The 15929-nt window shown below is 35.3% G+C and overlaps 3 protein-coding genes across 4 annotated transcripts; 2 read left to right on the plus strand and 1 right to left on the minus strand.

Moving 5' to 3' along the window:
• Positions 1-4463: 4463 nt before the first annotated feature.
• On the minus strand, positions 4464-6237 carry LOC112178826 (gibberellin 20-oxidase-like protein). The gene is given in 3 exon segments (XM_024317064.2): positions 4464-5356; positions 5358-5444; positions 5810-6237. Coding segments are annotated over 3 exon segments (1026 nt in total). The 5' UTR covers positions 6178-6237; the 3' UTR covers positions 4464-4785.
• Positions 6238-6561: 324 nt separating this feature from the next.
• Positions 6562-9075, plus strand: LOC112168373 (elicitor-responsive protein 3). The gene is made up of 6 exons (XM_024305495.1): positions 6562-6568; positions 7878-7937; positions 8117-8182; positions 8301-8433; positions 8563-8698; positions 8908-9075. The coding sequence occupies exons 1-6, from the start codon at positions 6562-6564 to the stop codon at positions 9073-9075; spliced, it is 570 nt and encodes a 189-aa protein (XP_024161263.1).
• A 2133-nt stretch (positions 9076-11208) lies between these two features.
• On the plus strand, positions 11209-14728 carry LOC112181564 (rop guanine nucleotide exchange factor 3). Of its 2 annotated transcripts, none has more exons than XM_024319945.2 (8): positions 11209-11538; positions 11780-12134; positions 12240-12356; positions 12468-12622; positions 12706-12780; positions 12896-13201; positions 13771-14115; positions 14386-14728. In XM_024319945.2, the coding sequence occupies exons 2-8, from the start codon at positions 11822-11824 to the stop codon at positions 14506-14508; spliced, it is 1434 nt and encodes a 477-aa protein (XP_024175713.1). In that variant the 5' UTR covers positions 11209-11538; positions 11780-11821; the 3' UTR covers positions 14509-14728. The 2 variants fall into 2 exon arrangements, with proteins under 2 accessions (XP_024175713.1, XP_024175712.1); XM_024319944.2 differs by having other exon boundaries at positions 11786-12134.
• Positions 14729-15929: the final 1201 nt, after the last annotated feature.

Consider the following 15929-nt stretch of genomic DNA (forward strand, 5'->3'; position numbering starts at 1 on the left):
AGTTTTTATTTGTTGCTAGTTTGCTACCCAAAGAGTTCCACTGGGACAAGTTAATATCAGGTAATAATCCCAATACTAGAAGCTTGAAAGTTTTCACAGTAAAATGACCCATAACTTCCTCAAATTTCATATTTCACTCCCTTTAAACTCCAGTATGATATGACTCAGTTGTTGTACATGCATTTATTCACATAAAATCATTGAGGCCATGATGAATCACTTTCACAGCATTAAATTCTTCTTATAAAAAACAAAAACAAAAACAAAACCAAAACCAAAAACAAAAACAAAAACAAAAACAAAAAAGTATTTTCGAAAGTAACAATTTTTATCAGGCCCCCTTAAAAGAAAAAAAGAACAATTTTGATCAGGTAATGTCCTATCCCTTTCATAGGCTCCATATAAATTAACTATCATATGGCTCATATCCAAAGTAGACATGAACTAAGAAGGTAGCTACTGAAGCAGATGAACAAAAATATCATGACAGACGGATAATTACTTCTCTTTTGTAAACATTTGCCCAATAGTTTTACCTTGGGGTGGGCTCACCCAACCCAATGGAAAACAGTGGTCCGGTTTGATTCGGTTTGGTTTTAATACCTAAAAATAAGAAAATCAAACTGAACCAAGTTCGATCAAGTTCTCGGATCCGATTTGGCCTAAATTCACCCCTACTTTTATCCCTTAGCATGTATCTAAAAGCTTTCATCATACAAAGAATCTCCAAATCTTCAACTAACATGAACATACCAATCTGCAGCAGGAAGGTTCAAGATTTAGTTTGATGATTCCATCCATCAATAATTTGGTTAGATTCGTGGCCTAAGCATCAGGAGCCCACAAAGTGAGGACATTATAGTGCATTTGCTTACAGTTCAATAGTTTCATCATTCAAAAGGTGACTAAATTGGAAAGTTGGATTTCGGATTTCCATTACTTTATTTGAAATGCATTGGCAAAATAGGAGACAAGTTGGCAAGTGTCATCTTCATGTCTTCATAATCAAATAATTCTGTCTATTATTTATTTTTATTTTTTGAATGAGAGAGGACAAATTGATCCCCCAAATTTATTTAAGAGTTATTCTAGTCTAACCTCCAAATTTGATATACGGATCTCCTTCAATTTTTGTACAAATTTAATCCCTGTTCTACCTCTCAAGCAAAAATGAAGGAAAAAAATCATGTATGTGTTCCACCGGGACAAAAAAAAGGCTTCTCTCTCATAGAACTTTGAACGTGGTTTCTCTCTCAAATGAAAGGCAATAGATCACTCATCAAATAATTTTTTTGAGTTAAAACTTAAAAGTAGTTATGAACAAAAGTAATGAACACATCTCTGATAAAGCGAAACTTATGTATGAACGAAGTCTGCAATAGGAAAGCGACATGGATAAGATAAAATATATATGAGACTATCCATAATAGATCCCAAAGAAGATGAACTTGTATATTTTGATTATTGTAAATGTTTTATTTGGTTATCTTGATCTTGATTATTGTAATTCATAAAAGTATCAATTTAGATATGATCTTTGGTTTACTTTGAGTTTGATTGGACCTTTGAGGCTTTCATTCATGAGAATACTAAACCCCTCTCTCTTTCTCTGCAAACTCATTGTCCAATAACCTCACCTTCATTCCTTCATCCTTATCTCTTTCTGGATCATGAATCTCACGGCTCTCCCACCATCACAACAGATTGTCGCTCAGATTGGATCTGGCCAACCGAAATTAGCAGTGCAGTGGCAACCAATTGGGGCAGCTTTTTTTTTATGTTTCTAATGTAGAGGGTAAATAGGAAGTGTGATGAAATAAAGTAAGACGGGAGGTTCAAAGAGTAAATTAGGAGTCTGAATAGAGGGTAAATAGGAAGTGTGATGAAATAAAGTAAGACGGGAGTTTCAAAGAGTAAATTAGGAGTCTGAATAGAACAACCCTTTATTACTTCCTTACCTATCGCTTCCTGGCCGATCACTTCCTGGCCTATCACTTCCTTGCCTATCACTTCCTGGCCAAAAACTATTCCAAGACTCTGCCCAATTCACTTCTCAAACCTCCATCACCCACAAGACCGTGACCACCATCCATCCATCAATCTACGAAGCTCTTAGGCGCTAAGTCAAGGACGCTCCACCACCATAGCAGAGACGAGTTCATCACCTTGTTGCCAAGCCGCTAAGGAAAACGCTTCAAAGTGTAACTATGACTCTACTTACAATTTTTATTTCGGTTTTGTGTGTTTGGATTTGTGAGTTGTGCAATTGGAGATATGAAATCTTCAGAATATTTTTATTAATATTTTTTAGATTTTCAGTTTATTATTGAGTTAATTTCGAGAATTCTTTTATGATGCATGTTACAATCTTGTGCCCTTTTACGTGTTTAGGTAATTTTCAGAGTTAGGTTAATAAGTTCGCATGCTAGAATAACCGTGAGAGTTCTTGTGTGTTTGCTTAATTTGCCAAGAGTAATTGTTATTTGTTAAGGCGCTAAGTTAAACAAGTAGCAATTAGTTCTAAAAAGTGGTAAAAACCATGTTCAATGGTTAAACGATTCTGGAAATTATGTGTTAAATTCTATGTGTAATGGTTAATTTGCACGTGTGAGTTGATTCGAGGGTTAGATAATACTACTAGTTGAGAGAATTACGCTAAGTGTTTTTGAAAATTAGTAGTATTAGGCTTGGTAAGGACTTTTCCGATTCAAGCCTACAGTAGAACGAATTAGATAAATGGATTGATCCACTGAGGCTTTTCATTTGACCTCTTATCTAGGCATTTAAGATGGGCACATTTTTATAGCATGTTGAAATGGATTTTCTGTTTTTACACTTAGTAATTCCCGAGTGGTATTGGTCTAGGTTAGGGAAGTTAATCATTGTATATAGTTTTATTTGTTTCATTTTTATTTTAAGTAGATTAGGAACCAAATTTGAAAACCCTAATTTTATTCTTTTATTTGTTAATTGACCTTTTAGTGTAGGTGTACCCTTCAATCATCGGACTGAACGATCCCTGCTTATCCTATATTGACAACTACATTTTGCAGGGTTAAATTGTGAAGCTATTTTAGTCGTATCAATTTTAAGTAGCTTATCTTCTTCATATGAATTAATGGGCAGAGGAACATGCTCTTGAAGAAAAGCACAGAGACCTGGAAAGTGAAGGAGAAGTAGATGAGGAAAATTCCATGTACCATTAAGAATGAGATCTGCAAGGTCACCCTCCAAATGATCCCCACTCACCCCCAAAAAAATCAATCAATGGACTACCAATAAAATTATCCTTCCAAAAAGAAATTGTTGTGCATTACCAATTAACCACCTGCCATGTTCCATGATTTGAGGCCAAAAGTTCTTGACTCCAGGCCAAATAGAAGAGATAGCAAAAGAACAACGTAGGACCCCCTTCTTCCAAAAGCGAGATCGAAAAAAAAGAACAACCTTCAATAGTCGAAGAAAAAATTTCACATGCATTTTTAAGAAGCAGAGAGTGATTCAAAACCACCAACTGCTTCAGTCCCAAACCACCCTCATCCATTGGGGAGCAACAATTTCTCCAAGCTATCAATGGAACTCCACGACTATCAATTGAGCCGGACTGCCGGACCATAAAAAATTCCTACACCAAACCTCCGACCTCTTGAGTAAAACAATAGGCCATTCATATACTTGGAAACTATATACCAACAAGCTATAGATAACTGATTTGATCAACTGAAGCCTACCAGCCATTGAAAGAAGGGAACCCATCCAACTTGAAAATCGAAGACGGATTTTATCAACAATAGACTCAAAATAACAGGTGCGAGGCTTACCACGAAATATAGGGACCCCCAAGTATGTAAAGGAGTGGGGGAATACCCAAAAATGAGACAATAGACTCCTACCTCTGGGATATATGCTTACTTAAAAAGATATTTGACTTTGCTTTGCTAATGCATTGGCCAGAGTTAATTCCATACTCCTCAAAAAAATCCATAATAACCGCCTAAGTTACGCTTGTTATAATTCTTCAAGGACACAAAAAGTGGCACTCCAAGTTTTTTTTTTTTTTTTGGTAACAAATGAAATTTCATTGAAATAGGAAAGTAAAAGCAGGTTCAACTCACAATAGACTAATTGTTGTATATGAGTTGTTGATTTGATGATAAAAAAAAAAAAAAAAAAAAAGAAGAAGAAGAAAGCAGGTTTACATGACCAAAACAAAGAGAATGGAGGCAAGTTGAGAACGGAATCGACCAGATCAGAAAAATTCTTAACTTAATTTATGGGCCTTGTTCCTAGTATCAATTGACTTTGGATTAAATGGTGCAATAAACTCTAACAAGCTATCAGAGCTGGCAATCCACAAACTTTTACTAGAAAATATAAATCACTCTTTTTATATGAATTTAAAATGTTTTTTTTTTTTAAGAAGTATGAGTTTAAAATGTTGACATGGTACAAGAACAGTTCCATTGTGAATTGATATTTGTATTGAAAAAATAGAATAACTTAACATGGAATAAGGACCATGAAAAAGAGAATATAGGCAGCAATACAAGGATAATATCATAAGAATGCATAAGTTGGAAGTTGGGATTCCAACTGTACACACCTTTCTCCTATCAACTGATGAACATGTCAAATTAAGCTCCCCAAACTCAACAAATTAACACCAACCCCATTTCTTCTCTGTATATCTCACTCCAGCACACTGGCACATACAAATTAATTATATATGCTTCAAACTTCGTACACACTAATTACAAGACATGTAAGGTTAACAAGTCACATACCCTAATTACAAGCCACACTTCCAATTCCTTTTCCACTGTCACATTTTATAACTTGCTGGTCTTTAATCCCTGCAAAACCCCTCACTGTAAACCCAACCTTCTCAAACCTCCCTCTCTCATTGCTCTCTCTGAATTTCAAATAATCCGAGCAAACAAATGGCTCGTAAATCCTCACATTCCCTTCTCCCACCACATCATCTGGTGCAGAAATCACCTTCTGATCTTCAAAACACCAGAAGAAGGCTAGCGAAAAACGGTTTACAGGCTGCTTGAGAATCACTCTATGTTCTGATGATCTCAACTTCTCATTGCTCCAAGCTTGAAACATGTCACCTACGTTCACCACCAAGGTTCCCTCACATGGGCTTATGTCCATCCACTTACCCTCTTTTGATCTCACTTGAAGTCCACCAATTTCATCTTGGTACACAATTGTCACACAGCTCATGTCGGTGTGCATTCCAAGTCCTTCAACCTCATCATGATCTTCTAAACCTTCTGAAGGTGATGAGTAGTTATTCATTCTCAAGTAACCATGGCAATTCTGAAATTCAGATTCATAGTATTTTTCTCAAAATCCTCCCCAAGCTCATCAAAGCAATCTTTATGATTTTTTGAGACAATTCTGCCATCTTGCTCCCATATTCATGTAATACCTCACTAATATAAACAAACAAACAATCACGTTAAAGCAAGTTAACAAGAATGGAAAAACATAAAGGAAAAAAAAAAAAAAACCATATATACAAGAGCGGGGGCTTGTAGCTCCGGTTGTTGAGAGCATACACCCCCATGCCTAAGGCCAGAGTCGAACCCCGCTACCCTCTGGCCTCCCTTGTAACAAAGAAAATATATAAGATATATATACAGTCTTAATAAAGTTGATGTGTTAGACAACTGCTAGAACTCAAAACTCAAAAGCTTAGGCAACAATGTACTTATGAGACTTGAAGAACATGAAGATCATACATATCTTTAACCATTCTTATGACAGAAAGTTGATAGTACTTGAGTGTATATGATACCTGAATTCAGAGTTGTGTTGGTCAAAGAGAACATCCGCAGAAGTTTGAGCAGACTCAGAGAACTTTGGGCCAGAAACTCTGAGGCTTTCAAAGAAGGGGGAGGCTATGAAATGAGGGGTATAACTTTTTATAGAAGAGAAAGGACCAAGTTTGAGTTTGGTATCAGAAGGGAGGCTGAAGAGGTGATTTGAAAGTTTTTGTAGTTTTGTGAAAAGATCTTTGGAGATCCCATGATTGGTGATGTGGAAGAAACCCCATGTTTTCAAGGCTTCAGAAAGAGAAGGCAAATCAGAAGCTAATGGGTTCAAGGGCTGAGAGATGTCTAGCATGGGAAGTTCAACAGAAGAAGAATGATGAGATTCTGACATTGCCTTCTAGCTAGAGCCTAGAGGTCTAGAATTAATATAGGTAACTAAAAAGGTTTAATTTGTCCATCTGGGTTGGGCTATTATATATAGATGCTTGGTTATATATGTGTGAGTTTGTGAAGACATTGATTTTGTAGTGGCATAGGACAATGACAACTTGGTGGTTTCATCACAGAATTATACCTACTTTAATTAAAACCATAACTTAAGTATGAATTATGAAAAAAATATCAATAATATATGTGGAGAAATTTCTTAGATTGAACTTGCTCTTATAGCTCTTTTGCGATTAACGTATTATCACTTACATTTTCTTAATATGAACAATCGACTTTATAAATCACCCTTCAAAGATTATTTTTGCAAACAATTATATTTAGTAGGATGAAGCGTCCATTATCTGACAATTGGTTAAACGATCTTAAAGTTGATTGAATTTTTGCAGAAATGATTGATCTTTATATTTTGCTTTAACACATAAACAGTACGGATTATAAAAATTAAAGATAAAAATATGTTACTCATAAGAGGGAACGAACGAGTAGGTATGAACCAAATTGTCCATATATGTCTGACTTTTGTATGCTTGAAATTGAAGTATGAATTTTGGCTGTTGTATAAGCAATCACAAGTCAATTCCAGGAAGCTAATATATAATTTGTTTGCAGTTATATTGGAGCTAAGACAGGCTGTGTAAGTAGGTATCCAGGTCATATGGAATTTCTTAAATTCTGCTATCATGTTATGCATGGGGGCTCTAGCTATTTGTAGTCCCTACATATTTTTCTGGAAAACGTTTTTGACCAGCAACAGCAAGAACCTCATGTGGAACCTAATTGGTTGCTGTTGAATAATATTTCCTGAATTTAAGCTTTAAACTCATTAATCATAGACACACATCACACATGGCATTATTATATACCATGCTGGGTGATGGTGATGTCCAAATTTACTCCTAAGTTACAGTTAATTTCATGGTTACTTTTAATCAGCTAGATATACAATGAAATGAAATGATGGTGTTCATAAAGTAGAAATTATGGCATGTTTGCCACTATAGTTTTCAACAAGGGAAATGAAGCATGTCAATATTTATTTAATTTGGTCTGCTGATTAATTCTTTTAAGTGCATTGCACAAGTGCAAGGAATTCATGATGACTAGTAAAGTAGTTTGGTAATTAATCATTTAATCTAACAGTGGCAATATCTTTAATTTTGACTCACTTCTTTGTCTTTATATGATCAATAATGAACCTCAGATAATTGATGAGAAAATTTTCAGGGCACTTGCAAGCTTTTTTGGACCAACCACTTTTGGAGATACAGGTTTTATTAGTGGGCTCACAGGGTAATGGTAAAACCATAACATATGGCTTTGGTCATCAGTGGAGCTACGTATTCGGGGCTTATCTTTTACTTCGGAGCAACGGCGTGCTGCTTTATGTAACTCATGAATTTTTTACGGAAATGGTAAACACGTTAATTTCTGAAGTGCAAATTGCCAACTAAAACGTCTACAACTCCTATACAAAACAGCCGGTTAATTAGTGAATATATCTTTATGTTACAGTTAGGTTAACTTTGGAAACTGCCTCATTAAATAATTATTTAATTTGCAATTATATATAGACAGAAGATCCCGGCCCTCTTCCATGAAAATATGAATGCATGTACACAATGAAGCCATACATCGAAGGAGGAGGAACACTTGAAGTACTTCTTGTTGATGCTGAAGACATTAGACACACCAATGTCCTCGGTAGGCCAGCTACGCTGCAGTATACTAGATTCTAATAACTTCTGAAAGATCCATTACACAATAATGGATCTCCTGATTTTTGTTACAATCTAACACAATGTGCCATACGGATCCGAAATCTTTCTATGAAGAGACTAGGATATTTAAGGTTTAACTCTGGATTCATTACTTTTGTATAGGTACACCGGCCTACTATGTTATCTTAGAGTGTGGCACTCAAGTGTACAGAAGCAAAAAATCATCAGGTTAATTTTCTAATTAGTATTTTAATTTCTCTCTGGACTGGACAGTAGATATATAATGCTGTATATCATCTTTAGGTTAGCCTAGCTACTAGCCAGTTTAATTGGTTATGTGATGCAGAAGAAGATGAAAAAGTTTGCTGGAATGAAAAATTCACATTTGAATTTTCTGATTGGAAAAAGTTGACTCATCTCAAATTCAGAATTATGGACACTGAGATGTTCACAGATGATGGATTTGTTGGTGAAACCATGTAAGTTAAATCATAAAATCTACCATCTTTTTTCTTCTTTTTTTTCTTGGATAAATTTCATAGGAATACAGGTAATTATTACCTTTTTCCCAGTGTTAAAAGATTTTTTTGGTTCTGCTATATATGTAGGATTCATATTGGTGGAATTATTACTGAGGGAAAGGACAGAGGATTCATTGAAGTAAAACCAGCTCCATATAATGTTGTACTTGAAGATGACACCTATAAAGGAGAGATAAAGATTGGATTCAGATTTGTTGCAAATGTAAGTAGCTTCAACGGATTTTTTTGTTACGAATTATCTGCTATCTCATGTTATCAAATTGTGAATCATTATAATCGCACCATCAGACAAGATCGTACATTTGACTAATTACCGAGCATCTTGTGCTGTGACTTTCGATTCAAGAGTCTGTGATATGCAGAAAGAAAATTGTAATGCTCAACTTATTACATGATGCTTGTGACATGCAGAAAGAAGCAGTAGTGAACACAAGGGAGTACTTAGCAGAGAACAACACTAAACCAAGAGGATCAATCTGCAGGACCATTGCGAACTTATGGAAAGGTTTATGGTGGAAGTTTTTGTTTTGTCAAAGAACGGATTCTAATAACAGTCGGAAACATATTAAGGAATGTTAGCAACTCTTTCCGACCAAACATTGAGACCAACCTTTTCCATTTTATAGTTCATCATGCGTAGTAATCTCATGGTTTTTTTGCTTTTGTTTACAAATACGAATTCCATTACTCCTAATCTCCTATATAGAAAATCGCATTCTTATGCATTGGACCATCAATTTATCAATACGAATTAAATTTAAATTGGATATCGCTTCATCCCCCTATAATTATCAAACAAACAAACAACTAGTGTATACTAGCCGCATAGTTTTCTTTTACCTCTTTAGTAGCAAACGTCAGATTTCATTCATCTTAAGTGAAATTACATAATGACACACTCTTATGGAGCACGACCCTAAAAGGCTAAAAGTGCTCTACTAATATGTAGCAATAGGAACAAGAACTACATATCCTAGATCTAATTTAGAATTTGAAAAAGGAAAAAATATGAACTTTTCGAGGCCTTCACTTCCAAAGTCATACCATAATCTTGCAAAGTGGGCTGGGTAGGGACAACCAAGCCCAGTTAGGTGTCCAAGGAAAATTTAGCATTGGGTATCTGGAAGAAAGGGCAGCAAACTCGCCTCCCTCAGTTTCAATTGCAAAGGGAGGGTGTGTAGGATCCAAACCAAACCTAAATCCAGCCCAACCCAGTGTTTATTGGAATGGATATTGGTTTCTTTTTTTTTGTGTGTGTGTGTTGCGTGTGTGGGGGTGCGGAGATCATATACTGGTTTTCGGGAGCTGAAAACCCGATTAAAACCGACTCCTTAATATCAAAGTTTCAGTAAAATAAAATGTATCTTACTATAACTATCAAACACAACTTTTTCTTCTCCTTTTTCTGATGCTGAAATATATCATAAGTTTAGGCTTTGCTCACATATTATTTTCCATTTACCGTTCATATTTTAAAGTCTAAACCCATCAAAATTAATCAATTTTTATTAATTTTGGATGAATTCTTATAAGTTTGAGGTTGATTGAATTGCATTAAGAATATATTGAAGGATGGATCTTATATCTAAGCCTAGTCCTAACCTAATGCGGAATTGCATTGTGAATATTTGTTTTACGTACGGATTGTATTGGATTGGATTTGAACACTCAACTAAATTCAAAGTGAAAACTCCGGTTATATATAATTGAGTCGGATGTGAATTCTTACAGAAAAAAAAAAAAAAATTAAAACCGACACACACCCCTAGTTGCACCCATCAAATATATATGCTCCATATTCTACCAAACAAATGTGATAAACGATTTGATTTGAATTGTTCTCAATAGGAATGATTCTATCAATGAATTTAAGAATTTTGATATGATCTTTTAATTACGAGTTTCTAGGGTTTATGATCTTACTAATAAGTAATAACCCCTTTGTTAGTCAAGTAGCTTCATGTAATGATGAATAGGTGTCTTTCTATTTGTCAACTCACACACATTCAAAGCATGAACAAGAAGTAGTTACAAGTCTTCGCTCTAATGGGAGGCACGTCTATTTATTCAAGCCTTATATTCCCCTATAATATAGAGTTTGGGAGTGGTTCATTGTTCTTCATTGGATTAATATATAGACTTTCACACATGCTTTCTGGTCTAGCCTCCGACCACCTAGCTAGCTGGGCAACTAATAAGTCTAAGACCTTCATATTAAATTCACATACATGCAACTGATTAGATCCCATGTTCTAATTTTTGTTTGTTTTATTTTATTTGGTTTTGATTATGATTTTTCCCAAGTTTATTAGCCTACCAATTTTGTGAAACAAATGAAGGAAAGTGTCAATTTGATGATTATGATTGACCATGAATTTGGGTACTTGTGGTTCACATGCAGATCATGACCACATCACAAGAGTTATTACTGATTGCATGTCTAAAATTTTACCAACTAATTGATCTTATTTAAGAAACATGATTATAACGAAATTATTCAATGTATCTGTACACTAGCAATGTTTTATTTACTAAAAATGTAGTGTGTTAACAATATGACAACATTTAAGTAGAATGATACACAATCTGTGGAGTATATTAGAAGTTCAGATAAACTCTAATAAATTTTATCTGTCCACTAATTGTAATTTTGCTTCTAAATTATGTTATTGTATCATGTATTTAGACTATATAAGGCCGGAGACCCATTCATGTTCATGTCCAACTAAGATTCAGTAGCCGTTTCTGCTATATACTTTTCCAGGCACCCACCTTTTTCTTTCTCCAGTTCCACAGTGAGAATCAGCCATTTTTGCTTCTGGGTTTCTTCCTGTTTACACTTCAATCAGATTGTCCAAGATGTTCTATTTTTTCTGATTGTGGTGATGTGGGTATCTTCAAAGAAAGCTTTTAATTTCTTTTAGAAAGAAAAAGTGTTTGGTGATCAAAGCTAAAGTTCATGCTTGGGAGGGAACAGTTTCAAAACGATTTTCAGCTACAGCCATCTTCAACAGTTCAAATTCAAATCTCTATGAATTAAAGGTAACAAAAAAGTACTGTTGGACCGTTGCTTTTTCCCTAAAACCGTTGCCTAAAATTTTCAAATTTCCTAGTTATTTTCATTTGCAGTCAATTATTGTAGTCTTCTGCATGAAAACTACCTATCATAGACCTTTTTTGCTTTTTGCTTCTTGCTTCAAATGAAAATAAGATTCATATTTGCCTTTTCTTTTGTTGAATATAAACCAAATGGCCGGTAACAGTGTAACACTTCAAATTTTAGCTGCAGGTTTTTGAGGAATTAGGCCACAAGTTTTCAACTACCATGGACAATTCATTGAACTCTGATGAAAGTTATGATCTGGGATATCAACCTTCACCTTCTTCTATGGATCAATCAGTAGCAGAAACTTCAACAATGAGTAGTGATTCATTTTTGTACCGCCGGACTAATTCTGATGTCTCGGCTTTCTCTGGGTCAGTAGGTGACAGCAGCTATTCTGGTGAAGCTTCTCCTTCTTGCTGGCCAAATGTGAAATCCAACCTCAGTAACCAAACTGTCCTCAGCAGACTAGGAATGAAGAAACACATGAATCTCACAGACGATAAACTTGAAGATCTTGAAGCTGTGGATTTAGGTGGGTTTGCATAGATTTTGTTCATTAAAAATTTGTCTGCCTCAGTACTCATTCAAAAGCTTTGAAAATTTGACCAAAATATTAACTCATGTAAATGAATGGCAGAACTAGAGTTGATGAAAGAAAGATTTGCAAAGCTCTTGTTGGGTGAAGACATGTCAGGGAGTGGGAAAGGTGTATGCACAGCTGTTACAATTTCAAATTCTATTACCAACCTCTATGGTAATTATCCTCTTCCTGCAGATTTTCATGATTATGACATGTAATTTGTTTGTCAGACAAAGCCAATATTCATCTCAGTGTGTCAAATTTTGAGGTTCTTTTTCTTTGCAGCCACTATTTTTGGGGCAAATCTGAGGTTAGAGCCTTTGAATCCTGAGAAGAAGGCAATGTGGAGAAGGGAAATGGATTGTCTTTTATCCGTTTGTGATTACATAGTAGACCTCACTCCAGTATCCCAAACTTTACCAAATGGGACATCTGTGGAGGTGAGATTCTCAAATCCATGACAAATATATTACCTAGTTTCTGCTATCTTTCTTTGTTCTTATAATTCTCGATTGGTTTTCAGATGATGACAAGCAGACCAAGATCTGATATTTATATCAACCTTCCAGCTTTAAAAAAGCTTGATGCAATGCTCATTGTAAGAAATCACATTCTGTAGAAACAATGTTTTAATCATATCCTAAGAAATCACATTCTTTAGAAACAATGTTTTAATCAAAGCCTGAAGTACAAGAGTTTTGTGTTTTGGGCAGGAAGTGCTTGATAGTTTTCAACAGACAGAGTTTTGGTATGCAGAACAAGGGAGCATTTCATCAAAGTCAACTACATCTGCATCAGCATCAGGATCGTTTCGAAGGATTAGTGTGCAGCGGAATGAGGAGAAATGGTGGGTGCCGGTTCCATGTGTTCCTCCAGGTGGCCTCTCTGAGAAGTCAAGGAAGCATTTGAGACACAAGCGCGACAGTTCTAATCAAATTCACAAAGCAGCTATGGCAATCAACAGCAGCATTCTTTCTGAGATGGAAATCCCAGAGTCATACATGGCAGGTCTTCCAAAGGTATTCAGTCTTCAATCAACCAACAAATTTTTCTTCTAATAATTCTGATTTTCTGAGTACAGAACTACAGAACCATTCAAGGCATGAAGATGGAATTTTTAACTATAACTTTTTTTATAGAATAAAGATATGGAACATAATTTATATTATCATTTGGCACTCAGGGCACTATTTTGATCATAATGCAATCCCACTTTCTATGCATGCCTCACTGTTGTTCAATTATTTAGCGGTAATCACCATTAGCTTGATATACATTGTCGACCCATTCCATAGCTCCTTGGCAAGGAGTTGGTGTAAAACAGCTCGATGTCCTACTTTGGAACCTCAAAAGTCAAAGCCACATCCCCGCTTATTACTTATTGTATCAACCACATATTAGGGCTGCACCGATATTATATGTACTTGTATGTCTATGTCCACCTCACATGAACAACGGGCACCATAAATGGGCGGTGCTAGCTTGAGATGCATTGTTGAGTCGTTCCCAATTGTCATGTATGATTTATAGATTAGAATGGAACACTTGTTTAACTAACTGGATTGTTCTGCAAAACTATTGTGGACAGAGTGGAAAAGCTTGCTTGGGAGATTCGATTTACCGCTACACGTGTACCTCAGAGAAGTTCTCCCCAGAGTATCTTCTAGACTGTCTCAACATAGCTTCTGAACATGAAGCACTTGAACTTGCAGATAGAGTTGAATCTTCAATGTACACATGGAGACGTAAAGCATGCATGAGTAATTCAAAGTCTTCATGGGTGATGGTAAAGGATCTAATGTCAGAGACAGACAAGAATGACAAAAACCATGTCCTAGCAGAAAGAGCAGAGAGCTTGTTGTTCTCTTTGAAGCAGAGATATCCTGAGCTCTCTCAGACATCCTTGGACACATGCAAGATTCAATACAACAAGGTAATACATAAGTGTTCATGATTCCTTATGAATCACAAGGATGATGGTCATTATGATAATTTGTCAAACTAAACTAATAGCTAGGATATTTGATCTTTATTCTTCTCTAAGACTAAAAACACAATGTATTCTAATTACATTACTAAACGACACTGACATCATGAAACGGTTCATCAAATTATCTTACTTAACCGAAAAGCTTATCGTTATTTCTTAGTAGGAGGTATTATTGTTTCTTCTCTTCTGATAAAATTTTCTGTATTCTTGCAGGATGTGGGGCAAGCAGTACTAGAGAGCTACTCAAGAGTGTTGGAAAGTTTTGCATACAACATTGTTGCTTGGATTGAAGATGTAATTCATGTGGACAGATCGATGAGAAACCACGACCAATAGAGAGCAAATCAGTTTCAAGCACTTCTCAAACAAATTTTGAGACATTAACTTATTCCTATGTATGAAGCTAGTTAGTTCTTATAAAAGGGTATTAGTCCACATTTCGCATCTACGAATTTCAAGAAATGACTTTGTACAGTAGTATCCAGTAGAACAGAGCAGAATTTTTTTTTTCAAAGCAGTGAATTTATTAACCTCTTGTTACATTTATTTATACATATCACCATTTTTAGCAAAATAATCGTGCAAGAGAACCGTGTCTTACAAATGCCCTACGATTAGCCCGAGAGAGAGTGAAAATAGATTAGTATTATGATAGGTTTCAATCTATGTGAACCAAAGGATGACTTTTCAATCAAAACTATGATCTGAGTAGAGACTTGGTTTTTAATATTAAGGCTGTTGCACCTTAAGTACTAATACAAATACATTCATCTAACAGTAGATTGAGCCACTTGTCCATCGAATGAGAACCTATACCAAGTACTCGGTGAGTTTTCCTTGCACCTTGCACATTTAATCTCAATTTTCTTCGTAAAACCTTGGCTAAAATTACTCTTCGGACTGCAAATACCAAGTCTAAAAAGAATCTTAATGGCATTCTATCGACGTCAAAACAGAATTCAAATGGCAATTTCTACCTCTCAAAAGTTTTGCCATAGACGTACAAATCTGTCCACTTTCATAATCACCAGTTAATGGGGCAGAAAAGAACCACCATTGCATGAATAATTTCTAATACATGCAACTGTTTTGATCTCAGATATGAAACTATTTTTCAGCAGTATGAATCAGCATCCCAAATGCTCCCAAATATACAAACTAACAGTACCATTGCATCACTGAATTTCTCAGCATAAGGCTCATTAATTTTCTACACCTCTATCTACAAAGAAAAACAGTTTCCTTGAAAGGCATGAGATCCTTGCAACAATATATTAACAATAGTGAAAAATATAAAAGTATCACAAGCATGATGCATGAGTAGCTTTTATAACCTGGTCAGTGCGAGATTCAGAGAAGAAATGACTCAGCTTTTCAATGAGGAACAAAATAGCATAGTGAAGGAAATTAAATCTAAAACAAAGACAATACCAAGGGGACCTTCAATCCTTCCTGCATCTTATTCTTTTCTGAAAGGGGGATCTTATTCTTTTTAACAAAATAAAGATTATATTAATAAACTATACTATGATAATGCACAAGTAAATTATATGTCATTTGTTTCAGTAAACCCATGGTGGCATATCAAAAAACCACAGCAGCCATTGTGTGTATGTTATTTGTTCCATCCTCCCTTTATCCAGCAGCAGTCTTTGTTTCTTTGACTCTATATTTAAAGCAAGTATATCCATCATTTTTCTTTTACATTTTCTTTTGGAGATGGATAATAAAGAACATAGGAACACTATATGAAATAG

The sequence above is a fragment of the Rosa chinensis genome, chromosome 1 (assembly GCF_002994745.2).
Source record: "Rosa chinensis cultivar Old Blush chromosome 1, RchiOBHm-V2, whole genome shotgun sequence".
NCBI lineage: Eukaryota > Viridiplantae > Streptophyta > Magnoliopsida > Rosales > Rosaceae > Rosa > Rosa chinensis.